This window comes from Gopherus evgoodei, chromosome 3, assembly GCF_007399415.2.
Source record: "Gopherus evgoodei ecotype Sinaloan lineage chromosome 3, rGopEvg1_v1.p, whole genome shotgun sequence".
In the NCBI taxonomy this organism is placed as follows: Eukaryota; Metazoa; Chordata; order Testudines; family Testudinidae; genus Gopherus; species Gopherus evgoodei.
In genome coordinates, this window is record NC_044324.1 from 65,176,377 (window position 1) to 65,195,231 (window position 18,855).

The 18,855-nt window shown below is 39.1% G+C and overlaps 1 protein-coding gene across 1 annotated transcript in view; it reads right to left on the reverse strand.

Annotated features, from left to right (window-relative positions):
* Positions 1–18,855, reverse strand: part of LOC115647478 (collagen alpha-1(IX) chain-like) — a 116,708-nt gene that overhangs the window by 57,108 nt on the left and 40,745 nt on the right. The window contains exons 12-24 of the mRNA XM_030554208.1: positions 16,411–16,434; positions 16,072–16,125; positions 13,344–13,397; positions 10,843–10,875; positions 10,684–10,740; positions 10,122–10,175; positions 8,567–8,620; positions 6,441–6,494; positions 5,150–5,203; positions 1,557–1,610; positions 1,350–1,403; positions 1,170–1,223; positions 845–898 (exon numbers count right to left, since the gene is read on the reverse strand). Coding sequence (XP_030410068.1) covers positions 845–898; positions 1,170–1,223; positions 1,350–1,403; positions 1,557–1,610; positions 5,150–5,203; positions 6,441–6,494; positions 8,567–8,620; positions 10,122–10,175; positions 10,684–10,740; positions 10,843–10,875; positions 13,344–13,397; positions 16,072–16,125; positions 16,411–16,434 — 654 coding nt within the window. The remainder of the gene's footprint in view (positions 1–844; positions 899–1,169; positions 1,224–1,349; positions 1,404–1,556; positions 1,611–5,149; positions 5,204–6,440; positions 6,495–8,566; positions 8,621–10,121; positions 10,176–10,683; positions 10,741–10,842; positions 10,876–13,343; positions 13,398–16,071; positions 16,126–16,410; positions 16,435–18,855) is intronic.

Genomic DNA, 18,855 nt, shown 5'->3' on the forward strand with positions numbered 1-18,855 from the left:
ACCTCCTACAGCATTAAATCTAAAACCCATACCAAATAAATAAGTCCAGAATTTCTTGTTTGTATTTATGTTAAAATTTATAAGGCACTTGGGATGGGATTCAGAAAGTTATTTAGGCATTTAACTCTTTTCATTTCAATGTGTGATGAGCAAATAGATAAACCCAGATAGATAGGCGGATAGAATTATAAAGAGATGATTAGTAAAAAGAATTGAATAAAGAATAAATATTGGTAGAAAGAACGAAAATAGCATTCTACTGATTTGTAAACGAATTCCTTTATACTTAAAACTAAACCACACTCATACACCTCTACTATCAGACAAGGTCTAGTAAACTCCACTGCCTGGATAAACTTTTGCAAAATTAAAAATTTATTGGGCCACATGCTCAGATATTCCCACGGTGCAGAGTCAGGGGGTGATGTGTAAAGCTTCTCCTTACACTGTTCTGATACTGGTGTCCATGCCTTCTACTTTGTGCTCTGTTAGAGTAGCCTGCGGGCTGTTATTTATGCCTGCCTGTAACAGCCACAAGACATTGAACCCTTAGCCCAGAAAGCACTCCCAAGGAAGTTGCATGTTGGTCCACCCTTTTTTAGTAACCTACTTCCTTTTTATGCTGACAGCCAGGACTTTGTTTTGTGTGCAACCCTCTATTTTGGCTATACACTTCAGGATCACCCTTGCACTGGAGTTATCCTCCCTGGGCCATTCACTCAGTTTTTCCACCCAAGGTATGATGAGGAGGCACAAAAGCTGGCACAAGTGCATCTGAAAAACTGGTCTCTTCTTTGTGTTTGAACTGAATATGGCTTTCACATTTGAAGTATCAGATACCTACTGGCAGTCCTTGAAGTCCTGCATCACCTGGAGCACCAGGTTTTCCTGGTTCACCCTGAAAAAAAATTGATTTACATAAATTATATAAAATATTCAGTTAAATCAGTAAAAAAACTTTATTTCTAGAAAGCAGAAACAGTGTGATTTTAGACATTTAGGCTGGGGAAGTTTACTACAAATTACCACAGGAATGTTCAGAAACCAAAAGCAGTAGCGCAATTGAAAAACATACATAATATATAGGTGAATGTAGCTATTACAGTTAGAACAATGTGAATCAAATGACATGTAAACTGAGATAGCCAGATAGAATACAGTTAGCTTACCTTTGCTCCAGGCATTCCAGGGATCCCTTCCCGGCCATCAACCCCTGGTAAGCCCTTGAAACACAGATAGTATATTGTTATAAAGAACATTCTTTGCTTGTCTTAATGCTGCTCCCCAGCATTTGCAATCTAAAGGATCATGATAGGGAGCAAATTTTTAAAATAAATAGATATACATACAGCTTCTCCTTTAGGCCCAGGGAGGCCAGTTATTCCTCTAATACCTTGAGGACCCTAAAAAAAAAAAAGATACATTGAAGTGGCATATGCAAGAAGCATCAATATATGATTATTCATGGCTGTATTTGGTAAGTTACCTTCAGCACACGTAATGTGATATATAATATAATTGCTATATGTTTACTGGTAAATATGATTTGAACTCACCCTGTCTCCCTTTGGACCTGTCTCTCCCCGTAGACCTCTCTGTCCCTGGTCTCCCTGCAGGAAATATTTTCATTTAGCAAAATTGTCAGAATACAATTGGTCATATTGATTAAATGAAATCAGGTAAAACATCAAAGGTCAAATTCACTCTTGTGCAGAGAGCACGTGCTTGGCCCTGTGCGACATTTGAGCCCCAAATCAAGGGGTTAGGTTGGTCTTAAATGGTACATAACGACCTCTAACTGGTGAATTTCAGTTTAATGGCTCAGTCTTGCATTACTTGGGAACACCTAAAACTCCCAGTGAAGCCAATTAGCATTTGGGTGCATAAAGATACAATATCTAGCTTTTAATAAGCACCACTGCCTTTTAAATGTCCTTTTGTTTTCACATTTACCCATATGCCGCTTGGGCTGTACTCTCACTCTATAAACAATTTATAAGTAATTCAGTGGAACCCTGTTAAAAGGGAATCACTTCACTATGGGAAGGGAAAATATCTACATTCACTGTATGCTGGTGTCCATGCTGACTAGTCCATTTAGGCAATTATAGATAGGTATATAGTTTTCTCAAACCTTCTTAAGATATATTAGATGGTACTTCCCTTCCCCTTATTAGATCAAAACACTGTTTCCGGTGTTTAGGTACTTATGCTCAGAAGGTGAGTACATCTATATTTTTTCTGTGGAGGACGCACTAATTCTAAATGAAATATATCTAATTTACATTGAAACTAATCTGTAATTTACATTGACATTAATTGCCCTGTGCAGTTTATAGTTAACAGGCCTAGCTTGACCTTCAGAGCCCAAAGGGAGTTTACTGACTTCGCACTGAGAAATAAACATCCTTTTACTAAGGCCTGGTCCACACTACGCAGTTAAATCAATTTAAACAGAGTTAAATCGATTTAACGCTGTACCCGTCCACACTACAACACACTTTAAATTGATTTTAAGGGCTCTTAAAATCGATTTCTGTACTCCTCCCCAACGAGAAGAGTAACGCTAAAATCGATATTACTATATTGATTTAGGGTTAGTGTGGACGGAAATCGAAGTTATTGGCCTCATCATTTTACAGTAGCTACCCACAGTGCACTGCTCCAGAAATCGACGCTAGCCTCGGACCATGGACGCACACCACCGAATTAATGTGCCCTAGTGTGGACGCATAAAATCGATTTTATAATATTGGTTTTATAAAACCGGTTTTAGTTATTTCGATATTATGCTGTAGTGTAGATGTAGCCTAAGTGCCTGTTCTGTTATCAAGTTACACCATTAACTTCAATAGCAACACTATCAGACTCAGAATGTCTGGAAAAACCTATACAATACACAATACCACATGAATAAAAGTGCTTAATTAGAACAATTTCTCTGCTATAAGGCTAACTTTTATTTCTTTTGTTATGACATCCCAAGCTGCTTTCCCCACCAAAACAAATATTGTTAGAAAAGAGGTAAAGTGCCCTTGTTTAAATGGACAACATTTAGCTTATATTGGACTCAAAAAATGATTTGTTTATCCCCATGTATGAAAGGGAAGAGTCACTGTGATTTTTATCATTCAACTGAATAATGCAAAGAGAAGTTTTTCTGTTTTGTTTGTAAAACAAGAGACTCTTGTGTCTCCAAAACATAAAAGTGCTTGCCGCTGTGTTATGACAGTGGGCAGGAATAGAGGCACAGCTATGCATATATGTTATGCCCAAGTTTTAAAAACCATTTTTTCTTTATTTTTTATATATGCCATTTTAAGAACACGAATTGTTATACCAGGCTAACCTGGCCCATCTTGTCTGGTATCAGTTACAGGAAATCATCTGTTCCTGACGCTTCTGAGAAAGAAATGCTCAAACACACAGAGGCTAATTGTGCAATGTTACATCATGGGCTGGAGAGAGAATTATTTACATATATTGTCATTTGTACCGTTGATGATTACGCACTTAAGCATGAAGAAATCCTGTCTAGCAGAGATTAAATGAGATCAACTATAAGGTTGAATGTTATGTGAAGGGAAGTTGGGGAGACAATGATCCTAGGCGGTATGGGGCAATTACTTCCAGATTTTCTCAGAATCTGTTTATACCTCAAAAATGTTAAAAACCTTTGTAGCTGGTGAGCTAGATGCCTAGCAGTGACAACTGTCACCCACAATAATGGTGGCATTTGATCTACTTTTTCCCTTCTCTTCATCCCCCCCCTCCTCCCTTTAGTTTAGCTAGATTTGAGAAGTGAAAAACTGGGAAAACAGTGGGGATGTGGGAGGTTAGTGGGGAAGTGGAAAGAAAAGGAGGCCCATTGTGCTGTCTCCCAACATTTTCTCTGAGGATACATGTACTGATCATTCTTTAAAAATTTGGTGATTGTTGCATTTCAATATTGAATGTAAAACACAAATGGGCATGCTTTTATTAAAAGGGCAGAGACCTGGAGAAAGCTTGGAAGCCTTTATAAGAACTTGCAGAACATTGTGACTTTGGCATCAGTAAGGAGAGCACATGCAAAATTGTCTAGATGTTGGGATTTTGAACAAAGAACTTTTGGAAAAGTTAGAGTGAACGTCTGAGCTAACTTTGGAACACATGGCACCAGGAGCATGGCAGTCGGGTCTGATGAAAATAAAGCAAGTACATAGCAGAAACTTCATGCTGCAGTGAATCGAAGTGTAACTAGAACAGCTCCAATGCAACCAGAAGTCTCACAGCGGCAGCCAGCTGTAAGAGTACAGCAGCCTCTAAAGCAGTGGTGTCCAACCCTGGGTCTGGGGTGGGGACACTTGTGGCCCTGAAGAGACTAAATTGTGGCCTTTGAGCATAATCGTGTTAAGAAGAAAATGCCCTGAAATTGTTAAACCAAAGTGTTTGAATTAACCCTATTACTACAGGGATCCAGATGGGGACACCTCTTTCTCCATGGCCACAGGAGCAGCTCTGAGGTGAGATGGGAAAACTCTGAGCAACTGCTGTCCCTTCCTTGCTGTGATTGCTATACAGCTCACGCGCTTGGCAGCTGCTCATTGCAGAGGCTGGAGGGAGCAGCACCGGTTACTTCATACCCTGCTTTTCTGTCAGGATGTGGAAGCCCAGGGGAAGCAGAACAGAAGTTCGATTGGTTCTGTCTGTACCAGAGGCTGTGCCTACCAAAGAATAACTTCCTTCCCACGACATCCACTCCAAGGGGAAATGAGAGAGAAGCTGGCAAACAACACTAATAATGACACCCTTAGTCTCTGCCTAGCTCAGTTTGGAGAAGCCTAAAGTCTCTCCTCAGCTTGCTCTGACTTATACCAGTTAGAGCCATCTCCTAGGAGTCATATGCCAGCTGGGGCTAGCCAGCTACTCCTCCTCACCCCGGAGGCTGGAGTTGCATGGAGCGAGATGTAGCCACGGGGCTAGCAATCCCACGGGCTGGACTGAAAGCCCTGCTGGGCCGGATCCGGCCCACAGGCTGTAGTTTTCCCTCCCCTGTACTAAGAAAAAACCCTTTGCCAAAGCAAACAGCCCCCTGCTTTACTTCTATAAACTTCCTTAAAAGTTAATATCACTTTGAATGATCTGGCTGACACAAAACTCTACTTACAGATCCACCAGGGAGCCCTCGTGGACCAGGGTCACCATCAAGGCCACGAGCACCCTACAGAATAAAGAGATAACCCAAGATATTAGGGCTGACTTCCTGAGATATACCAAGCACCTACATATCCCAAGTACTTCAGTAGGAATTGCAAGTGCTCTGCACCTCTCTGAATTTGGCTCTGGGTTATTAAAATAAGTACAGTTTTCACAAAGTGGCTTTTTAATCTTTTTAAACTCTAGTTTGCCTTTTGGGGAGTTATATAATTAAATGCCAGCAAATGTTATATATGAAATTATGTCATTCCTCTATCAAAACGTGATGAATTAAGCCACTTTAAACTATTTCAGAACAATTCATTGTTGTCCTTAACTAATTCCCTGCATCACACAAAAACACACTGCACATATATAGCATAATGGACTGACACCAAAATGTGAATTGCAATTGATTTTTATATAGTATCTCATAAAAATATCTTCAAAAATGCTTTATAGAGAGAATCAATTATAAGCCAAAGTGAAAAGAAATGTTTTCAGGAAAGATTTAGAAAGAATAATGAATGTGTGTCTCAAAGAGAGGCAGTAAGTATTTCACATAGCTGGGGCAGGAACGTAAGTGGCCAAATAACTGTGGGAGGTGAAGGGGACAGTGGGGGTATATGGTGGGAATTGCAGAACAAGAAAGAAAGCTTTGCTTTCCGTATCTTTCACTGCATACTCAGAGTGGATTTGCACCATACTGTTCAGTGACTGGCTATCGAAACTGAGTTAATGAAAGTGATCCATGTACCAAGGCAAGCAGGTGAAAATTAGAGACAGGAGAAGTAGAAAGGTTGAGGCGGACACAATTAGGGGAAAGGGATATTCAATAAGCTTCAGTTTTATTTCAAAAGGTTATGGTTTATGTAAATTAATATCACAATTAAGCTTGATGCCTTTCCAAGAGCACCAAGAGGATATGGCAAACTACTTTAAGTCTTGGGGAGAAGGAGAGAATAGAAAGAAACTGCAGAAAGTCTACTTTAGCAAAATTTATTGATGTACCGAAGGCATTTACTCAGAAAGGAAAGGGTTGGCTGTCCTCCTGACCAGAAGGATGTTACAATTGCTGGAACACACTTGGTGGTAGAGGGAAAGTGCAGGCAGAGCAAAGGAGGGTATCAAAAGTTTAAGTAAGGCTAAACCCAGAAAGCACCCATTGCATAGTGACCCATGGTTTAAAAATTACATGTCGTGGAGCCAACCTCTGACTACCAGCTGCATTATATTTTATAGAAATAATTGCTAGTACTTACTTTGTTCCCTTTGGCTCCCATTATACCAGTTATGCCTCTCAAACCCTGAATCCCCTGGAAATGAAAAATAAGGAAAGTATTGTGACAATTTAGACCATACTGCTATTTTGTTATCAGAAATGTGGTAGTTTTCAGATAGTAGACTTCTTAAGATACTACATATTTTCTTTGTCATTATTTCATTCCTTCCCTTATATATAAAAAAGAGCCAAATGCTTCTGCATTAAAATGTTTAATTCATGTGGTAGTTTGAAAACTGTACAATTAATAAAATATCAAATTAGAACACAGGTAGCTCAGTTTAGAGGAATTGTCAGATTGACCAAAACCGCACTGAGGCCTCAAACACAACTATATATTAGGGACAGAAAAACACTCATTGTTCTGAGGACCATAAAGTTGAAGTAAACCCCTGAAAAAAAAATCTGACAAAGAAACCGGGTCTAAGGCTTTTATTTCTAAGAAACCTTACAGACTATTTCAATCCTTACTGTCTTCCCTATAAAGCCCGCTCACTCCCCCTCCTACTCCCAGGCCTGGCATATCCCTTTTTAAGATGACATCACTTTCCCTGCCTCTTGAATCCTTGGTTGTAGTGGACAACACTTTAAAATATTGTGATTTTGAAGAGCTGCGGAGTTAAATGAGTAAAGCAATGTGTTATTTCCTGATGAATACACTACATGAGAACCTGTATGACCATGGGCCACTAACTACAAGTGTGTTAAATAACTAGGCCTGGCTGAGGATGAACACTACAGACCCCCTTTGGGAACAGAAATAGATTTTTTTAGGACACTGAGCTCAGGCAACTACTTTATCAGGGAGATTTTATGAGTATTAAGGATAAGAGGGGCTTATATTCTTTGTTCTATGCAGTCTTTTGTATTTCTGTAAGCTCTAATCAGACTTTTATGTTTGTCTGGACCTTCGTGATCTAGGACTTGAAAGTCATGAGCGTGAAGGATAGTCAAACCTGGATACAGTAAGCATTAGAGAACTCTTTTAAATCCCAGAAAAATATAAGTCCTCATCATCCACACTTCTTTCTCCTGACTCACTCACTAGGAATCATAGAATCATAGAATATCAGGGTTGGAAGGGACCTCAGTAGGTAATCTAGTCTAACCCCCTGCTCAAAGCAGGAAACCAGAGACTATGCAAACTCTGACAAAGGAAGTAAGCATGCCATGATTAAGGCCTAGCTCTGTTGTTGGGAGTGATCCCCTTGGTCCTTCCTTTTCCCTATTGCATGTCCTAGCTATGGGAACTGGAGGGACGGCTGATCATGGAGGAACCAGCTAAGGAAGAACAAACAGGAACAGGGAAATTAGGACTCTTGGGGGAGACACAATGAAACTATAGAAGGAGTATGCCACAATCTGCCCAGGAGTGGTGGCCACTAAATCCTCAGTTCTGCAAAGTCTAAGGGTACATCTACTCTGAAAAAAAAAAAAAAAAAAAAGACCCATGGCAGCAAGTCTCAGAGCTCAGTTCTACAGACTTGGATGCACATTTCTAAAAATAGCCTTGTTAGATGTTCCCTCTCAGGCTGGAGCTTAGGGTCTGAAACATGGTAAGAAGCGTGGTCTCAGAGCCTAAGCTCCAATCCAAGTGAGAATATCTACATGGCTATTTTTAGCGCCATCACACAAGCCCAAATCTGTAGACCTGGGCTTGGAAACTCACTGCTGCAGGGTTGTGGTTTTTGTTTTATTTTTGTTAGTATAGATGTACCGTAAGTCTCAAAGTTAAGCACATATATATGTCTTTCCAGTTTCAGGTCTAGGTCACCAAAATCATGCACAATAAAGTCAGAAAAGCCCAGTTCAATCATCTAGTTGCCCCGCTATGGTTTAAAAAGTAATATAAGACAGACCACACTAATTATTTACAAGTGTAAATAAGGAAAGCATTACAAGAACCAAGCTGTGAGAGCAGAAAAGGGCATACTGTGAAGTTTTACTATGCACAGTTTTAAATATTTTGACCTTTAATCACTATCAGTATGATATTATTATTAAAAGATAGATGTGTAATATTATTTCATGTCTAATTGCTTATAAAAAACAAATATGGTGACATGAAACAAATTGATAGTGCTATTCAAAAAGGAAATACTTTACTGGAGGGCCTTGAGCTCCAACATCACCTATGACTCCCTGGGCACCTTCCTCACCCTGGAAAAACAAAAGAAAGAAAGCTGAAGCAAATCCATACCAGGAAAGGGAAAACACTAACAGCATAAGAGTTACCACTTCTTACTCACTGATCCCTGTCAACATGCTCTGCAGTGAAGGAAACCCAGCATAGACACATTTCCTGCCTCAAAGAGCTTACACTTAATATTAGACAGACAGTAAATTAAGGCACATAATACATTGGCTCATTAAATTAAAGGGGAATTGCAACACATTTCAACTCTCTCTGTATTAAAAATTTGCAGACTTCTTTCTTTGCTGAATTATTGTTTAAAGGCTTCATGGAAGAAGTGTGTTCCAAGAAGGAGTGTGAATGAAGATGAGGTCATTTTGCTCAAGAGCAGCAAGGGTATGTTTTATTTAAGCTAAATTATTCCATTTTTCTCAAAGTTAGTATTCCCAGGTTTATTAATTCAGATTTTAAAAAACTGTAATGAGGTTTAGGTCGGAGTTTGAAAACTGGATGTGTATGTTGATAGTCTCACATGCAATCCAGCATTATCCTTCAGTGTTGTTATTACTAAACCAATACTTTGCCTTATTAATCCAGACACCTTTCTGGTGACCAGGTAATGCGCTCTCTCCCCCACCACCCTTATGCTCTTAGAGAGCAGAACTACAATTCTCAGTGCCTGGCTGATTTACAAGAGGTTGGTTCTGGGGCACAACAGGGATTTGGCACCTCCCATAGCTCAAGCATTCTGAAAAGTGGGCAGACTAACTTCTGAGAAGTTAATATTCTTTTCATTGTGTATATGGATATGAAGCAGGGGTTTATGGCACAAACTTTGTTCCTTCCTGTAAGGTAGTTTAAGATGCTAGATTGCCTGCCTTGGAAAGAGAAGTCTTCTGTGGACCAAAAAGTTACAGCATGGGCAAAGGTAGTTCAGGGTTCCCCAAATTTCCTCACAAGTATCCATCAAGTCCATTCCAGATGAATTGTGTTTTTATGTGAAAATGTAGTTCAGTCTTCAAGCAATTCAGTCCTTGGCCCTTTCCTTCATCTCTGCTGTGGTTACCTAGATCTTTCCTATACCTTTCCCTCCCCATCATGTACTCTTTTCCCCCATGCTGTCATCTCATTCTCTCTTTGCCCTCTCCCTGCTCAGTTGTGCCACCCTAAGCATTCTTTAATCTCCTACAGAGACCCTGTACTTAATTCCCAACTTTTAAGATTAATAAATACTGGCTTTATTGTGCAGCTAGTTCAATAATAATTATTCTGATGGTCAAAATGAAAAGTGAGAATGCCAATTTCTGTGTGATAATGAATGCAGAATAGAGGGGATGACTTAGCAGATAATGACTTAGCCATACAGGAAGTGGGCTGTCAGTTCTTTCTGGCAGAACTATCAATAATTTTGATGGATTCTAACAAGATGACTCTTTTTGAAGGATAGGCTAAGCTGGCAGTTATTTTGCTACCAATCATTGCCTTCCATTAAACTACTGCTTGCCCATTAAAATACTGTTCTCTTACCTTATGACCTTGTTTCCCTGGTTCACCATCCTCTCCTTTTACTCCTTTGTGACCCTAAAATAAAGGAATAAAAAAAGAGTGCATACAATTTATTTAAAATTTGAGAAATCCACTCTTCCAATATAACCTGCCTACCTCTCTCCAGGTGTACCTTCTGTAACACCTCCCCAACTCCATGCACACCTAGACACATTCGGAAATGGGGTGTAGTGCAACCTTCAGAAAAACCTAATCCCAGATCCAGTAAATCAATGCATCCAACATTGCACTAGTGATCCCCTCATAGGGATAGTATCCCCAGAAATCAGACAAAATAGCATAAAAGAAACTAGAGTAAGTGTGACTCAAGGAGGTGCTTGTTTCAATTTAACATTCTGAGGCCTTCCAAGCCAATCAAAAGGCTTGGAGGAATATCTAGCATGTCTGACGCTTTGGGACTATAGATGCTTTGGAAAGTGATCTCACCAGTATCTTGGTGCTATGCTTTCTGGACAATATAATGGGACCCAAAGGCCAGGAAGTCCCCACTCCAATCAGTGATTCAGTACTTCAGTTCTTTTACCTTCATTCCTATTAGGCCAGCGTGTCCTGGACGACCAGGTGCACAAGCATTGGGACACTGAAAAAGTATCCACACATTGAGTTAACATGGATAACAAACTTTAAAAAGTACATTTTGGTTTAAGATTGTATTTTCCAAAAAGGTGAACAAATGTCTTACCAGTGGATCTCCTTCATGCAGCCCAATTGTTCCCTAAATTTGATAAAAATGTTCAAAGTTAGAAAGAGAACAACAGAAAAAGATGACCTTGTCTCATACAATGAAAACCACACCTGACACACTTCAATGTAGGAAAGCAGAAAATATAGAAATGTCAGATAATCTCTGGGGCTGAAATCCCGAAAGTGCACTTAAACACTTATGGCTGGCCCATGTCAGTTGACTTGGGCTCATGGCGTTCAGGCTTTGCGGCTATAAAATTGCAGTCTAGATTTTCAGGCTTGTGCTGGAGCCTAACTTCTGGGACCCCACAAGGGGAAAGGGTCCCTGAAAGGCAGCCTCCAGCCTAAGCCCAAACACCACAATTTTACTGTCTTGGAGCCCAAGCCCCGCGAGCCCACGTTAGCTGACATAGGCCAGCTGCAGGTGTTTAACTGCTGTGTAGACATACATAAAGGAAGCTTTATTTAATTGTCATAAATTGCAGGCATCTGTGTGCAATATTCTGCCCTCCATCATGGTTTTGCTTTTCTGAAAAGCAAAAATACTCTTTGTTTTCGAAGCATCACATATTTCTTCTAAGTACTGAAAGCCACACATGAGAATTAGACTAAAGTAATACAATACATATTTTTGTATACATTCAGTCTAATAATCACATATGAACTCAGTGTATTCTGTAAACATAGCATATTTTTGTTTTAAATATCAACAGTTGCATCTGATTTTTTAATACTATATATTAAGTGTTCCCATATCTCATTTGGGTATGTAGTCCAGTTGCACCACAGATCTTATGTTATGTTCTCAGCAGAAGTATTTCTACTTTGTAAGTGACTGAAAATTGTTTTCAGAGTTGGGGTTCTTAAAGAAGTTATCTGGGTAAATGAAACACATGAAGGTGCACTTTCTTATATTCTGATGATTATTGAATACAGAATAAAAACATCCCCTTCATAAGGACAAGACTTAATTCTTTAGAGAAAAAAAGGATCCCTCTTGCAGTAGAAGAGTTGATAGGCAATTCATGATTCTATCAGCCGTTGGAATTGCAAGTTAGAGATCTGTGTACAAAAGGGGTGCAGTCAATAGAAGAAAAAAGAGTTATTAATAGAGTAGCTGAAGTCAATGTACTTAGATCTACTTACTGTGATGTTTTCACTGCAGTAAGTTGGCAGCTGATTCTCTCCCATTGACTCCGCTTGTGCCTCTCATTCTGATGGAGTACCAGAGTCAACAGGAGAGCGTTCAGTGGTCAATTTATTGTGTCTATAATAGATGCGATAAATCGACCCCCGCTGGATTGATCACTGCCAGCCGATCCGGTGGGTAGTATAGACAAGCCCTTGGTTGTCTCTTTCCAAGTTAAAAAGTCCCCTTCTTTTTAATCTGTCCTCATACAGAAGCTGAGCCATTCCCCTAATAATTTTTGTTGCCTTTCTCTGTACCTTTTCCAATTCTAATATATCTTTTTTGAGATGGGGTGACCAGATCTGCACACAGTATTCAAGATGTGGGTGTGCCATAGATTTATATAGAGGCATTATGATATTTTTCCATCTTATTATCCATCACTTTCCTAATGGTTCTTAACATTGTTAGCTTTTTTGCACACTGAGTGGATGTTTTCAGCAAACTATCCACAATGACTCCAAGATCTCTTTCTTGAGTGGTAACAGCTAATTTAAACTCTAACATTTTATATGTAGAGTTGGGATTATGTTTTCCAATGTGCATTACTTTGCATTTACCAGCATTGAATTTTATCTGTCATTTTGTTGCCCAATCACCCAGTTTTGTGAGATCCCTTTGTAACTCTTAGCAATCTGCTTTGGACTTAACTATATTGAGTAGTTTTGTATCATCTGCAGACTTTGCCACCTGACTATTTACCCCTTTTTTCCAGATCATTTATGAACAGGTTGAACACCAAAGGACCCAGTACAGAACTCTGGGGGACGCCACTATTCACCTCTCTCCATTCTGAAAACGGACCATTTATTCCTACCCTTTGTTTCCTATCTTTTAACCAGTTACTGATCCACAAGAGGACTTTCCCTCTTATCCCATGACTGCTTACTTTGCTTAGAGCTTTGGTGAGGGACCTTTTCAAATGTTTTCTGAAAGTCTAAATATACTACATCCACAGGATCCAGAGGATCGTCCTTGTCCACGTTTGCTTACACCCTCAAAGAATTCTAATATATTAGTGAGGCATGATTTTCTTTTATAAAATCTGTGTTGACTCTTCCCCAACAAATTGTGTTCATCTATGTGTCTGATATTTCTGTTGTTTAGTATAGTTTCAACTAATTTGCCTGGTACTGAAGTTAGGCTTACTGGCCTGTAATTGCTGGGGTTGCCTCTGGAGCTTTTCTTAAAAATTGATATCACATTAGCTATCCTCCAGTCATCTAGTGCAGAATCTGATTTAAATGATAGGTCACACAGAGACACAGCATTTATCCAAACATTAGCATATATTAAACATAACCACTTACTCTGGGACCTGGGGGCCCTGGTGGGCCTGGAGGACCTCTCTTTCCAGCATCACCCTAATATTTTAGAATAAATTTCATTAATTCATGGCAATGATTTATAAAACAGCTGTATATTCAGGCCTGCAGTAGCTAAAGTGAGGCAACCACAAAAGGACAGACTAGGCAACCAATCTTAGAACAGTAAAACTCAAATTTCAAGAATACAGGTCTGGTTGTAGAGTATAGGGAAATAAACTTAAAGTCAAGATGGGTGTGAGATTGTATTTGCTTGTATCACATAGTTGAAGTTCTCCTAAGAGTGTGGCGTAATCCTCAAACAACATGTGACTTATTATTATTATTTAAGTGTGTGGATACTACGATGATGGACATGATAGAAAATCCTAAAATAAATAAAGATGTGGTACATAAGGAGTCTTCTGGAAAAACAACAATCGTCTCTTTACTTCATATAGAGCACCAGTATTATTGGTACTAATTTAATAGAGAGTAAAAATATACCACATGACATCTGCCATGAAATGGCAATTTTCAGCACAATAGAGGTCACAACAGAAATTTCATTTGAACTGTAAAGCATTTGATTTATTTGATATCTCCCAATGAATTCTATAAAATGATAAGTGAAATAATACTGTCAAGTACTGTAGTATGCAAGATGTTTGAGAGGCAGTATTTTACTATGTCCCAATACTTGTGGCATTCTCTGTTGTTCCATCTCATGCATGCCATAAGCCTCTGTTAAAGTATAGCTATAGTCAGAAAAGCAATTGTGTAAGCCAGACACTCCCTTATTTTCTCTGTGTGTGTCTTTGAGGCATACCTGCTTTAAGGACAAGGGCTTAATCTTGTACTGTGAAGCCAATGAGAACTCTGCAGTTGTCTTTACTGGAAGCAAGAGTAGGCCCCAAACCAAGATTTTACTACTGTTGTCATTGGAGAACCAGTAAAGTATTGAAAGTAATCTAGAGCCTATTCTGCCTCACGTGTCATCCACAAAATTGTCAACTAATTTCTGAATCAAGAACCTTCATCACTGGGAAGGATGTACAAGTCAGGAAGAGTACAACTAGATTTTTGAAGCCCAAGCTGAGAATTAGAATCTTTTGATTTACAGTGTTGTTGTACTCATGTTGGTCCCAGGATATGAGAGATACAAGGTAGGTGAGATAATACATATTATTAGACCAACTTCTGTTGCTATAAGGTACAAGTTTTTGAGCTACACAGAGCTCTTCTTCAGGTTTCAGGAAGCAGACATGCTGCTTCCTTCCCCAAACCTGAATACGAGCTCTGTTCTTATTCAGCTTTTTAAGCTTGTACCTCCATCAACAGAAGTTGGTCCGATAATATATGTTACCTCATCTACCCTGTCTCGCTAATATCTTTTGATATATAAAACTGAGAAAACTTGATATGGAAGCAAGTGAAAGAGAATAATTCAGTAAAAATAGCACTGTGGGAGTTCTGTATCATTTTTCTGACTACAGTCTTACTTTAAATCAAGTCATTGCTTATTGATTGGTCTCATCTTTTAACTATGTTCTTATTTGATATGACTGACTGAAAAGTGTTTTGAGAGATTCACACTGAAGTTAAATGATCAACTAAAATAAGACAATATGCTGAACCTGCCCTTGCTAACATTTGCCTGGTAGCCACCACTGTGAAAAAGTGGGTAGGTGGGCAGGGACAAGGGACACCTATTCACCGGTCAGAGTATCTATGTAAACAGTGGCAAATAAGCAGTCCCACAAAAAGGGATAAAGTAATTTACCCTACTGTCCGCTCCCACTCCTGATTAAGTGAAGAAATTAAGATTCAGAGTTACAGTTTATTTTCTGGTCTACCTAAGGAGCGGTGGAACTATGTATCACCTCTGATTCCAGTAAGAGTGTAACTCAGATTGTCTCTAACGAGCTCTGAAGATGTGAAATATAAGTGCTAAGTGCTCAGGAGACGACAGGGACTGCTCCATCCTCATGGCTTTGTGAATGGATGGGATGTACTTAAATTGTATAAAGTAGCCCTTAATTTGTCTCTGTCTCAGTTCTCCTTCTGAAAATGGGGATAATAGTAGTTCTTGACTTCACAGAGGTGTCCAGGGGATAAATTAATTAATTATGTTTGTGTGGTATTCAGATAGTCTGGAGATCAGTGCCACAAAAAGTCTATAATTAAAAAGAAAAAAAATCCTTAATCAGGGCAGGGTTGGTTGATGTGCAGTAAATGGGGCCACACTGAATGATGAGGATCAAAAGAAATATTGAACAACTGCCTTATTCGGGGACATGAGACAGAGACCATGGAGAAAACCAGTGTGTGATCATGTAATAAAATATTTTAACATAATGTATACACACCATGGGCCAAGTTAACATTCTACAGCCAAACTTAACTTTGCCCTTTCCTAATTTTTTAGTGAATTCCTTTGCATCCTTAGCATTCTTTTTGTGTGTGGAATACTATATGAAACACTTCATTCTATTATTACAGATGGCCATATCTTTGTGCTATTAATTCTTGTTTATTTCTGACGAGATTTCCACCAACCTGCTCCTCCCCCTACAATCCCAGTAGGAAAAATAATCAAATGAAATACTTAGGTATGTTTTTGCGTTCTCATATCCTAAACCATGTTTGGATGGTATAATAATTATATTTCCTTCTGTACAGTGTCAGACAATGAGAAAATGCAAATTACTGGAAAATATAATGCAGTACTCACGGCTGGACCAACACGGCCTACTTCACCAGGAAGTCCTGCTATACCAGGGGGGCCCTACAATAACCAAGTAAAAGAAAGAAATATGTATACATTATTTACAATCATCTATATGATAGAGATGTAAGTACACAGGGAAAAATCTTCCCAAAGCAACAGGAGATAAATCATGCCCTCAGAAACACATCTGTACACCCAAAGGACTACAATGGTCTAAAATGTTAGTTGTAAAAATATGTATGAATAGATACAGAACATGAGGGCCAAAATTATTATTCTGTCTTTTCATTTTATTACTTTGATTGCAATCACAGACTGTAATTTGTATAAAATGATACTTACTGCTGGTCCAAGAATCCCCTTACCCTGAAAAAAGAAAAATGTGATTAGCAAATATTTATGTTTTCTGACATTTAATCTTATTGGATGCCAAGAGTAGGATCATTTAGGGTGATCAAACACAAAATTGTGACAATTCCTTCAATGAATGAACATTATTATCCTAACGTGATATTGCTGAGTAGGTATTTTGGCCATTTTAACTGATATTCAACATGTAGTTTGAAGATTATCATGAGATACTTAATATCAGCAGGCAAGTACAGTAATTTTGTTTGACTAAACTAACCTGCAGTACAAAAATATGTGCTGGCAAAGGAATGAAGAAACTAATACTAATAGGTTTAGGTAGTTATCAAGCATTGAAACCTATGCCAAAAGATACGCCTTGATGACACATGAAGGAAGTGGCCATTTCCTTCTTGATGAGTAGTGGTTAATAATAAAGTAGAAAAAAATCAATTATTTCAAGGTCTTCTTAAGTCCCTTAAAGCCATTAAACCACTGCTTCTTGTTCAGAAGAAGCAACTAGCTGCTTCTGTTTACATTTACTATCAGTGTTGTTCTTGATTATTTTAATCAGATATGTCCTAGCAACAAATGCTGTTTTTCCTGTTAGGTATAATACATACTCCATAGCAAGATTCAGCCCCAATCCTGTAAGACTTAAGCATATGCCTAAATTTATGCATAGTGCCAATGAAGTCACTGGCACAGCTCACATGCAAAGTTACACACATGCCTAAGTCTCTGCAAATCAGGGACTGTGTTAGGAAATTAACCACCTGGGTTGAGTTGAGTTTAGAAGCCACAGAATATCATGCACTGACTGTAGTTTCCAGAGTAGCATTAGAAGAACTTGCATAATGAGGGAAGAATTTCAAACATCTTGATAACCAAATGCAATTTCATTTTACTCTTTCAATGAGAAATAATAAGTAAACTTTTCTTCCTTGCCTACACCACTTTCCTTTGCCTCTGCTGTTATTTAACTGTGTAACTGCATAATTTAAATCTTGCATGGTTTAGCTCAGTGTGTTTGTAAGATGTTATGCGATAAATATAATGTACATTGTCATGAAATACTAACTATTTTGTGTTTGTATGAAATTTCCCCTCTATTAGTCTCACATGCCGACAGCACATATCCTGCAGTCAGCTTCTAGATCATAATATAACCACCCTCCAGAGAAAAGAAATTACATACCTGGATGTTCAGTGGATTCCCTTTAAAACTTTCCTTTTACCTTTCTAAGGCTAGAACATAACCCTAAGAAAAGGGAATAATGGTCATACCTGTAATACCTGATCTACTGGTAAAAAAAGTAAAAGGAAACTTTTTAAGGGCACCTACTGTATGTTATTTAATCAAATTGTGCCTTTAGGTCAAAATTTTAGTCGAGATACTGTAACTAGCTTTAGCTCAACATGTACCATTTATGTAAGGGTACTTTTGAAAGTGTCTCTAAATACTGTATAGTAGCTGCCAGGCTGTTCAGTGAAATCATGCTTCTATTCTGCTTATAGGAAGGAGGAGGATACACACTTAGGGCACTGGAGCAGCTGTTCCCATATGGATCCTTCATTTCAAAGGGCTACCCTGTTAAATTATCATCTATGAATGGTGCATAGAATCGAGAGGAACAGAATGTGTTTTATACTGATTCATGTTGTGCTTTTTCTAAATGAGGCAGTGCTTCACTTGCCACAATGGCAGAGCCTCTGAAATAGATCCTCCACTAATTCACCAACCTTTGTTGCAGAATTGAATGGTTTCTGGCTTTTGTGTGTCACCTCTCACTAGGAAGAGTCCACAGAGCAAAATGGAGCTGGCTTAGCTCAGCTGAAGTCAGGTCAGATTTATACCATTCTCACTGTGATCAAAATCTTGTCCAATGTCTCCTCAGCACAGGTGGTGCATGGTGGAAATTAATGATTTGAGAGGTTTATTCAGGGGAATTCTCAACAGTCACATGCTGAAAACATGAACTCCTGTACATACACAAAATGTTGTGACAAACAAAATACCTGTGGGTGTAGTTCACCCAGTTTTAGAAATAATATGAAAATATGCTAAATACTTAGAGTGAGATTTTAAAAAAAACCTAAGTGACTTAGAAGCATCACTCCCATACACTTTCAATGGCAAATATGCTCCTATGTCACTTAGGTATCTCTGAAAATCCCACCTTTTGTGTCTGTGTGTGTGCCGGAGCCATGGGCGAGGGGTTTAAAGGGGCTCTGGGCTGACTGCTGCCGCGGCAGCCCAGAGCCCTTTAAATCTGGCCCCAGCTCAGCCACCAGAGCCGCGGGCGGGGGGCTCTGGGCTGACTGCCGCCTCAGCAGTCCAGAGCCCTTTAAATCTGGCCCCAGCCCGGCCGCCAGAGCCACGGGTGGGAGTTTAAAGGGCTCTGGGCTGTCAGCTGCGGCGGGGAACCCAGAGCCCTT